Raw genomic sequence first — 11,146 nt, 5'->3', positions numbered from 1 at the left:
CCCCCAAATTCTACTCCATTCAACCCACATGGGCAGGCTGCTCTTGTTTTGTTTAGATTATTTTGTTGTGTGGAATCTGGCTGGTCAAATGACCGGTTGAGAATATTTCATAGAATGGGTGTTCCGAGCCTCTAATCTCACTAGACAAGGTTCATATTTGTGTAGGTTACTTATTCTCCTTTTGTTGACTAAGTCAATAATCAGAATCAGCAGGTTTAGAGTCAGATTGGCAGGGATCAGCAGCCTGGCTTGGGAAGAGGGGGTATAAAAGCCCCTCCAACTGGAGCAGCCATCACAGAGGTCCAGGACTCCGGGCAGGATGGCTTCCCTTCGTCTCTTCCTCCTTTGCCTCGCCGGACTGCTATTTCTGTCTGAGGCTGACCCTGCGGTGAGTGATCCTGTGCAAGCCTTTCCAGACAATGACAGATGTACCTTAGATGAAGGAGAAGTGGCTTCCTCCAGCTTTGGGATCTAGCTGGTGTTATTAGGACAAGGGTACCCATGGTCCATGTTTACCGTTAAGCTCCAAAGAGAAGGGCTGAGGCTTGGACCCCTGGCTCTTCCCCCTGTGACTTTGGCCCATTGACTCTGTGGCACTCAGTACCCTGATATCCTTAGACAATAAAGATATGAAATAAACACATGAATAAAGGTATAAAAGGGCTGGGTGTGTAGCTTAGTGGTCCAGCGAATGCCTAGCATGTAGAAAGTCTTGTGTTCAATCTCCAGCTGTACAAGAAAAGGGATATGATCAGTGGGGCTGTTAGTATTGAATTCTCACAAAATACATTTAATATACCTAGTAGACTTTATATTTAATATATCTGTTGTGAAAGATTATATTTTAGTTCTTCAGCTAATCAAAATGTACTATTGATCGTTTTTCTTTTTCTTTTTTGGCTGATACGCTATCACAGTATCTGATGAAGTCCTCCAGAAGAGTTAAATAGCGCAATGAAATGGGTCAGGGAATAGGTGGGGGCTATGATACAACTAGAGGAAATTACTATAGCAACCGCTGATTAAAACTATCTCGAGAAAAAGCTCATTGTTTCTTTTTGCACTGTGCCCCTTTCAGTGGCTCCATTAAGAAGGGGAGGTGGACAAAGCAATGGCTCTCAGAGGGCCTGCTTTCCCTTTGAAAATTCATTCAATATATCCCTGGTGCCCAGCAGTGCATCTGGGGGCAGAAACTGTTCTTGCTTTGGAAACAGTGCTGCCTGTGTTATGCCGAATAAGGAAGCTCATTAATTGTCAACACTTATGTTATCTTGATGGGATCGGCATGTACTTTTGGTTTTGTTCCAGATTCTAACACCAGAAAGAACAAGCCCTTTTACCGTGATCCATTTCACCGACATGTCTCTTGTCTTCTCTACTCTCAGGGCACTGGAGAATCCAACTGTCCTCTGATGGTCAAAGTCCTGGATGCTGTCCGAGGCAGCCCTGCTGTCAACGTGGCCGTGAAAGTGTTCAAGAAGAATAGTGAGGGAAAATGGGAGCCCTTTGCCTCTGGGTAAGCTTGCAGAACACCCCACCACAGGGTTAGTTCCAGCTTCCCTTTCACCCTCCTGTTTGCTGGAGCCAGGCACATGCAATCATCAGCCACAGTGCTAAGAGAAATGGCTCAGTGGTTAAGAGCACTTACTGCTCTTGCAGGAGATAGGGGCTTGGCTTCCAACACCGAAATGGAAGCTCGCCATCATGAAACTCCAGTTTCTGGGGCTCCAACATCCTCCTCTGTCTACCATGTGTGTGATGCACAGTTGCACATGCAGGCAAAACATTTGTACACATAAAGTAAAAGGAGACAAATCATATATCTATACACATATACGTATAATATATATGATGCATGTACATATGATACGTATAATATATATGATATACATTATACATACATATATATACCAAACACACCTGGTAGCTAAAGAATCTGTTAGAAGGTTAAAGGTGTGAGCTGAAGAAGAAAGCTGCCTTCTTGCCTTGCTTGACTGAACATGACTAGGAAGCGGAACACAGTCTAGGGCTGAAGGGAAAAGGGAGAGTCAGTAATTTCCCTGCTTCGCTGGAATTTGCAACCCTTTACCTCTCCTCCCACTTGAAGAAGGTGATGATAATTACAGTCTCTGGGAACTGGGGAAGTGGCTGTCAGTGAAGTGCCTGCTCAGAAGATTGGGGACTCAAGTGCAAAGGCCCCAGACTTGGTGTAAGAAGCCCAGCATGGTAGTCCATGCTTGCAACAGTAGTTGGGACTTAGGAGCTAAGAAATGGGGGGGGGGGCTCCAGAAGTTCATTGGCTACCAGCTTTGATGAATAGGTAGGTTCATGTTCAGCAAGATACCTTGACTCAGAAAACAAGGTGGAGAATAATTGAAGACATCCAGCTTTGAGATGAAGCCATGCAAACGTGCGCGCATGTGTGCGCATGCATGCACACACACACACACACACACACACACACACCACATCCAACAATACATACAACACACACGTACAGAGAGACAGAGAGAAATAGAGGTAAAAATAAATAAGTAAAAATTATAGACTCCATGGCCACAAAGAGATCCATGGGCAAATGCATACAAAACCATATACATGTAATTTCAGTTCTCAGATTCTCTGGTACCCATGGATGATGCTCAAGCTTTGAGTCCAGGTCTTAGACTCTTAGGAAGTATGTGTACATGTGTGCTAACTTATTAATGAAAGGAAAAAATATTGACATTGCACCCTCCTGGAGCTTACGGCATTATCCAGAATCAGAGGCTTTTTAAATGTACACCATTACAGAGTAGCTCTGTGGAAGCCACCATGCTTAATAAGAAACACATCATCATCGGAGATCTGCTACTTTTTGTTCTTTTTTTTAGCAATTAACTCACTAATTATCCTGAACAAATGAAGCACATGGAAAACAGCAATGACACCTTAGCACTTAGCAGAACAGCTTAAGCATTATACCTCCTGGGTGAGGCCTTTACTAGGCTTTAATTGAATACTAAGACCCACTAGTGCTCTTCACCAGTCATTGGGAAGATCATTTTCTTTGGTGTGGTTTTAACTGAGTTTCTATTTGTTAATTTCTTTGTGATTATATAAGTGTCAAGCACAGCATGCGAAGTAGTTAGGGGACTCTAATGGAATAGAACTACACCCAAACATTCAGACTTTCTTGTGGCTCTTCTTTCGTGTACACACACCAAAAAAAGGAGGTGGAGAGATGATGATAGGCCTGTTCAGAGTCACCAAAGACAACTGCCACTTTTTTCTGTCTTGGTTGTAATTCAATGGGGAGCAGTCTCTAATATTTTTGAACTGCTTCTAACATTATTGAACTGGTGCCTGCGTGAAAACGGGAGTCACCTGGTATTTCTTGTTGGCAAAGAATTACCAAATGGATTAAATTTATAAAAGGAGAAAGTCAGTTACAAGGTTTTTTTGTTTTGTTTTGTTTTGTTTACTAGGCCTTCTGCCATGATAAATGACAATACCTCTGGAAGTTACCCTTGTGCCATGGGACACTGAACTACCACTCTGTTGTCACAGGGGACTACAGAGTTAGAGTAGGTTGTGACATTTTCAGGGACTGTCATGAACTTTTGTCACATCATTAACTCTGAATGCAATACTCTGTGTGTGTGTGTGTGTGTGTGTGTTGTTGTTGTTGGGGATTGGATCCAGGAAAGAACTCTACCACTGAACAACACCCCTGGGCCTTACAGCTATTCTTTCTTTCCCTTGAAAATTTTAATTAAAAATTTTGAGACAGGGTCTCAACACCTAGTCCCGTCTTATCCAGAGCTCACTATATAAACCAAATTGCCCTCAAACTTGCAGCAACCCTCCTGCCTCTAACTGCAGAGCACTGAAATAACAGGTGGGCCTGCATACCCGGATTAACACCTTTAAGGTAAACATTTTACTATACTTTATTCTCATAAGACAAAACTCTACAATGGAGCTGTATGCAAAGTTTGTATGAATTTCTTGCCATTTTATCACAAACACAAGAATTTCCTTCCTTTTGATTCAGTTGATTGAACTGAATCAAAGAACTGAATTGAAGAACTCACAGATACATACATGTACACACACACTCACACACACACATGTATGCACACACGTTTGTGGATTCTTTGCCATGCTAGTGATCCTTTCTTTTTGCTTGCGTTCACCTGGACTGTTGTGCCCTCCAGGAGCACAGCTGAGTCTGGAGAGCTGCACGGGCTGACCACACATGAGAAGTTCGTAGAAGGAGTGTACAGGGTAGAGCTGGACACCAAGTCGTACTGGAAGTCTGTTGGCATTTCTCCGTTCCATGAACACGCAGAGGTGAGTGGACACACACACGGAGCTGTCTGGCTTTTGTTTTCAGTCTCAGGAAATGCACTTTGCTCTTGGTGTACCTTGGGCGTGAGAGGAGAGTGGGGAACCTTTCCCATTCTACAGCCAGGCTCCACAGTGCCTGAGAAACAGTGCCTCATCCGGCAACACAGCCTGAGCCTGTTCACACTACTTATGGTCAGCTAACTGCACTTCTGAGAAAATCCGTCTCTCTGTTAAGAAAATATTAATGTTTGCTTTTGAGGCAGCCTCCGGACCCCACTAAGGACATTTCAGGGCCAAAGAGAGGGTTCTCTACGCTATTTCTCTATATTCTGACATTTTCTCTATTCCGAAACACATCTGTTGCCCCCCCCAGAGGTTTGTGTATATAATTCTTGACAATACCTTCAAAATCATCAACAGTTTAATTTCTAAATCACCATGTGCATACCACATGGGAAGGGGGTTTCTGAATCAAAGCTCTTTCATCCTTCTGATCAGCCTCTGGAGGTCTAGCCTTGTCTTGCACCCATTTTACCAATGAAGAAGCCGAGGGATGCTGAGTACCTCATCCAGGCCACAAGGCTAGCACGTGTAAGTGTAGGTGCTAGCCAGTGAAGAAGCAGGACACATCGGCAGTGCTCAGGCTGGAGTTGGACTCTGGCTGGTTGGTGAGCCTTCCCTGCCTCAGCTAGTTTCTCTGTAAGAAATGGAGCTGAATTTAAACACTAAGTCAACAAAAGCCATGTTAGTAGCCTTTGCTTCACACTGGGCTTCTCTAAGCCTTTGCTCCCCAGTCACTTCACACAGGTGGGCTGTCACGGAAATAGAAGCCAGGCCTGTTGGTCAGAACTGGAGATAACAATTTCCACCAAAAATAGCTCGGCGCTTGACCTCGTTTGCTGTCTGTTGCTACGATAAACAGCATGACTGAAAAACAACTTGGGGAAGGAAGGGTTTATTTCATATTCCAACTTACCGTTCCTCGTGGAGAAAAGCCAGATGGGAACCTGGGAGGAGAAACTGAAGCAGAGATCGGAAGCATGCTGCTCACTGGCTTACTTAGCTACCTTTCTTGTACAGCCTAGGTCTCTGTGCCCAGGGGACAGCACGATCCACAGCACGCTTGGCCTTCCTACACCAATCATTAATTTAAAAAAAAAAAAAAGCTCCACAGACTTGCCTACAGGCCAATCTGACAGAGGCAATTCCCCGGTGGAGGGCCCCTCTCCCTAGGGGATTCTAGTTTCTGTCGAGCTGACGAATCCTAACCAGCGAGGCACGAACGGGAACTGGGGACCGTGGCTTTAGCCACGGATAAGACTTTCGGGTGACGTGGAGCAGTCCTCTCAGCAGACTGTTACCAGACAAACCAGAGGGGCCTGCTAGACTCTTGGGGCTCACGCTTACCGAGAGTCTGCCGTCTGATAAGATGGCACTCTAGTCCTCACCGGGCACAACACACTAGTGCAGTGAGGCATGAGCAGGGGTTAGCTGGGCGCCAGCACGGAACGCCTGCTCTGTCCTCTGGATGAAATGGCCCCGTCCCCTTGTCTGCTGCTGATCTCAGCCTGCTGGGAGTACCTGTAAGGATTCACCCATAACATTCTCCTCCTGCTAGAATGCTTGTAGGATCCTTTTTTAAGAATGCAGTCCACAAACATTTTTATCTTGTTTTGGCTTTTTTTTTTTTTTCTTTTTTGAGACAAGATCTCTTGTAGTCCAGCCTAACTGCAAACCAGCTGTGTATCTGAAGAGGACCTTGAGCTGTTAGCCTTTTTGTCTCCACCTCTTAAGTGCTGGGATGAAAGGCATACATCACCACAGCTGTTTTGCTCCAAGCTGGAGCTCTGAAAGCCAAAGTTTTAATGATGTCAGGCAAGCACTCTACCCACTGAACCACACTCCCAACCCATCACCCAACAAGCATTTTTGAAAATAAAGACCTCTGATATTGAGCACTCTGCTAAAGGCTAGAGATGCAGAACTGAAAGCACGTGCCCTTGGAAGAGAAAGGGGAGGACTCACTCGGCACACTGGAGCGGAGACTGTGGGAAAGGGGGTGTGGGTCCCTAATCCTGTGGTGCTGGCAGGTGGGCGGATCTTGCTGCCACTATCCTCTTTCTGCCTCCTCTTCTGATAAAGCACTCCTAGGTAGCTGCAGCCTCTGAGTGCTGGCCACCTCCTCCCAGGTGGGGTTCCAGACCATCCTATCATAGGCATCTCACAGACCAAGGAAAATTAGGAAATGTTCTTTAGCACTAATAGGTCTCCTTGCTTTGTGGATTTTTTTTTATGCCCGTGTGTGTATGGCCCTGTGTGTATGTGTGTGTGCATGTGGGAGCTACAGGACAACCTTAGCTATCATTCTCAAGGACACTGTCCACCCATACCCACCCACCCCAGCCCCTTGCACCCTGACACACACACACACACACACACACACACACACACACTTTGAGGAAGAGTCTCTCGTTAGTCTGGAGCTCACCAGCTGGGCTAGACTGACCAGCCAGTGATCCCGAGGCTATTGCCCACTTCCCAGCTCTGGGATTAGACACTCTTCACCACACCCCACATTTTTACGTGGATTCTGGGGATCGAATTCATGTCTTCATGCTAACAAGGCAAGAACATGACTGACAGAGCTCTGTTTCCTGTTGTTGTTTTTTTTTTTTTTTTTTTTTTAGTCACATAATATCCATTTTTCACAAATGAGACTGGATGACAATGTGACAGAGGAAAGAAACTCGGAGGGGTGGGTGGAGAGGCACAGGCCTGCAATCTAATGCTGGCAGGCTGAAGTAGACTAATCATGAGTTAGTGGCCAACCTAGGCCAGGCTTGAGACTCAGTGCCAGAGGGCTTGCCTGCCAGTCACAAGATTTAATCCATAACACTATAAATGATAATAATAAATAAAATGGAGTGTCTAAGGTGACTCTCTCTTCCAAGTATCTGGATATTATTTTTGTGTTAGCTTGTTTTACTCTGTCATCCAAGCTTTCTTTGCCCAAATTTGGAAATAAAAGGTATTTTTTTCAAAGTGTGTTCAAAACCTGTACCCAAAATGAGTACAATTGCATACACTTTCTAGGCTTAACATCTCTTCTGGATTTGCCTCACCCCCATCCCTGAGCTGCTGCTCTATCTGTGTCTCAGACAATCTAGTGATTTGAGAAGTGGCTAGTTAATTGCAAAATCCACATTTTGTCCAGAAACTCCCATGAGCTCCAAAGCTTTTATTCACATTTCAGCCAACCACATACCACTTGTGTTGTACAGGGACCCCTGTAGAAACATAGGCAGACACCAGCAAGTGCTCCTCAGATGGAGAATGGTTCCAGCCAACATTCTGGGTCTGGAGGTTTGAGTAATGGTTGACAACCACCACTCCCCACAGGTCTTTTGCTTGTGGATGCCAGTGTTTCCCTTCTCCTCACTTTAATCTAAACCAAGAAAGTAAACAGTAGCCTCCAGGCTCTCTATGACCCTGCTTGATCGGGGCAAGGCCACCCAGACTGCGATGTAAACTTGTAAAGAGAGACCTCCTGCAATTCTCTAGGAGCCCGCATACGGCTGAAAGGACTTATCTAGGCAGCATATTTTGTTTTGTTCTAATTATTCCTCCCCCACCTTAGAGAAATCAGACAAAAACACGAAGGTTATCACTTTAGCACTGAACTTCCAGTGAAAGCTTGGACTATGGCTCTCCCCCCGGCTCTGTCTGAACTACCTATCTCTCCTTTCTTTTAGGTGGTCTTCACAGCCAATGATTCCGGCCATCGCCACTACACCATCGCAGCCCTGCTCAGCCCGTACTCCTACAGCACCACCGCTGTTGTCAGCAACCCCAAGAACTGAGAACCCTGGCCCAGGAGGACCAGGTTCTTGCCAAAGCAGTAGTATCCTGTTTGTACTGAAACAGTGTTCTTGCTCTGTAAACTGTACTAGCACCTCGGGAAGATGCCATGAAACATTCTTATTAAACTTGTTATTTCATTCCAACTGTTTCTTCTTTATTCCCTCATTTTCTCCTCTGCTACTAAAACCCAAATTCTTACTGAAGAATTCTAGAAGATCTTTGATCTGAACTTTTTAAGAAAGGAAATATCTTTTGGGCTCATGGTTTAAAGGGATCCTGTCCGTCTTGGGCAGGATGTTTGTGCTTGTGGATGTTCCTCGCAACTTGCTCAAGGCACACAGATCAGGAAGCAGAGACGGCCAACCTTTCAATGCTTTAGCAGCAGCAAATCAATAATAAACATGGTCTGTGGACTGAAAACACACAGTCTGAGGGCGTGGAGACTCACAGTAGTGTCTTCCCCAAGCACGCTCAAAGTCCCGGGTTTAATCACAACCCTGAAAAGCAAGCCAAAGACATGTTCTGAAAAGAAAGTGTTTTACTTTTCTATACCATTAGGGAATAGATAAAAAGAATTGTAAGGACAGGTTCTTCAGGCATTTTTGTTACTCACTTTACCAATTTGGGGACTGTCACAGTTCCTCTGCACAAGAATGGACTTATCAGCCATCAGGCATGGATGGAGAAGGTGGTTCAGCTCTTGCTGCTCAACTGTTGACTACTGATAGATTCAGGGAGAAGAGGAGACATTGTCTTCAGTTCTGTACCTTGACTCCACTAGCTCCAAGGGACATTTCCAAGCCACAGTGAATAAACACAGTCACAAAACCAAATCAAAAGTCATGAATCTGGGACAAGGTCTGGTGGCAATGTATGGAGGGTTGGATGGGGGAGAGGAGATGAGAGAGGAATCTCCCTAGGGGATTCTAGGAAAGAGAGCATCGGAATACACTGCACACAGGTATGAAACTGGAGAAAACAAAATTAAACACTAAAACATTTTTAAGGAATAGTGAGCTCCTAAGGGACAAACCTGTTGCAACTTAGCTCTTCTAATCCATTTTAGACCAATTCTACCTGGCAATCAGGTAAGAAACAACCCAGCTCTCAAAAGATGAGGCAGAGGCAGAGGCAGGAGGATGTCTGTGAGTTTGAGTCCAGTCTGGTCTACATAGTGAGTTCCCAGTCAACCAGGACTACATAGTGAAACCCTTTCTAACAACAACAAGTTAGTCAAAACCCAAATTAAGGATTAACTGATATGTGTGTGTGTTTGTGTGTGTGTGTGTGTGTGTGTGTGTATGTATTCACACACATACAGACACACACACACACCCCAGGGAATGAACACAGTAATATAGACAAAATCAAAACACCCACATTTGTCATCAAAGAGAGTAAGTTCGATTTTAACCACACTGAGTTTAATATAATCAGACAAGTTTTTTTTAAACTCTAAAGTTGACAGTGTATGCATGCACATAACCAAGTGATGAAGGCACCTCTTGAAAAGAATGAGCATAAATATTCAAGTCCTACCTGCCACATTTGACAGCACTTGTCAAAAAAAGAAATGGATGGTATTTTTTTTGCCTTGAGCTATATTTTATCCATCTAGAGTGTACGACAGAGGCAGAATTGTTTTTCCCCAAACCTTCATTTCACAGGCATGTCCTTCCTTTACTTCACAGTTCATAGAACACATGCCTCCCTAAGCTCCATTAGTTTTTCTTCCTGCCTTTCCAAATGGAAATGAGCTTAGAATCAATTCCATCTCCCCAGCTCTCCATTCTCTCTGGGTTGCAACTGTCCCAGTTAATTTAAAGCTAAAGCAGATGGTAATTCATCTTTGGAAAACTCAAGTAAATCCTGAAGGTCCATTTGGAACCTCTATGAGCTAGGAGATGGGCTGCATACAGGTTTCCTAAAATAGACCCTAGAGATGTGTACCTCACCCCTCGCTTGCTGTTACTGCCACTTATTCATCCCAGGAAACTAGAGGTTATAGACACAGGCAAAAGGTATGACAGGAGAGAAGGCCAAGGCTGATGATCCAAGGCGAAGCTGGAACCACTGTCAGCGTGAGAACTTGTGCTGAGCTAAGGGAACAACGCTGTTCAAGGCTGTCCTTGGGAAAGTGCGTTTGGAAGGCACACTAGATAGGTTTCCCAGCTTCCGTATGACAACATCTAACCACAAAGGGCTTGATCAATGTCGGAACGTCATGGAGTAGCAGCCCTGCCAAATATGTCAAATGCATTAATGCGTGAACCAATAAATGAATAAATGAAAGGATTAGTTCCAGGTGAGCAAACCTGAACCTTCTACCTCCTGTAACTGACCAGGTGAGTTTTCTCTCTATGTTGGTACCAGGAAACATGATTTACTACCTCTTCTAGTTAACCTGTTTTATGTACCAAGGCCAGCTTCTACATTCTTGGACTGATTTCAAAAACTTAAAATATGTGTGGAAACTGTCTATTTCACTGGACCTAGGCCTCCTACAAAGATGTAGCAGATGGGCTGCTTAGACTTCAGGTGGGTCCTCTAGTAAGGAAAGCTGGGACTGCATCTTACATGGACTCCCTTTCCCCTGGTGGGACTGCCTTGCTAGGCCACAGTGGAATAGGATATGCTCAGTCCTGGTGCAACTTGATGAGCAGGAGCAGATGGGAAAGTGAGCTCCCCTTTTCTAAGGAAAAGGGAAGATGGAGGGAGGGGGCTGGGACTGTAAAATGAATTAAGAAAGAAAGAAAGAAAGAAAGAAAGAAAGAAAGAAAGAAAGAAAGAAAGAAAGAAAGAAAGATGTCCTTTAGACTAGGGTCAGGAACAAAAACAACAACAACAACATCAAAACCCCACAAGTCTCTGCTTTCAGAGACTTCTGCTGCCATAAGCCTGTCTAAATAGGAAAGCATCATGAGATGGGAACTCCACAGAGGGGGATCAGAAC

The 11,146-nt window shown here is 44.7% G+C and overlaps 1 protein-coding gene across 1 annotated transcript; it reads left to right on the top strand.

Annotated features, from left to right (window-relative positions):
• The first annotated feature begins 207 nt into the window (after nt 1–207).
• Ttr (transthyretin) lies at nt 208–8,336 on the top strand. The gene is made up of 4 exons (XM_021628496.2): nt 208–388; nt 1,386–1,516; nt 4,200–4,335; nt 8,085–8,336. Exons 1-4 carry the CDS (start codon nt 320–322, stop codon nt 8,190–8,192), a joined length of 444 nt encoding a protein of 147 aa, XP_021484171.1. The 5' UTR covers nt 208–319; the 3' UTR covers nt 8,193–8,336.
• Nucleotides 8,337–11,146: the final 2,810 nt, after the last annotated feature.

Source organism: Meriones unguiculatus, chromosome 2 (assembly GCF_030254825.1).
Source record: "Meriones unguiculatus strain TT.TT164.6M chromosome 2, Bangor_MerUng_6.1, whole genome shotgun sequence".
NCBI lineage: Eukaryota > Metazoa > Chordata > Mammalia > Rodentia > Muridae > Meriones > Meriones unguiculatus.
The sequence above is the reverse complement of the archived record's forward strand: the minus strand, read 5'-3'. Positions and strand labels throughout refer to the sequence as shown.

Bases quoted from the DNA above. Each gene is read 5' to 3' on its own strand.
- Ttr (XM_021628496.2), top strand. From the start codon at position 320: ATGGCTTCCCTTCGTCTCTTCCTCCTTTGCCTCGCCGGACTGCTATTT. The intron at 389-1,385 runs GTGAGTGATCCT...CTCTACTCTCAG, and splicing joins TGTCTGAGGCTGACCCTGCG to GGCACTGGAGAATCCAACTG. The intron at 4,336-8,084 runs GTGAGTGGACAC...CCTTTCTTTTAG, and splicing joins CGTTCCATGAACACGCAGAG to GTGGTCTTCACAGCCAATGA.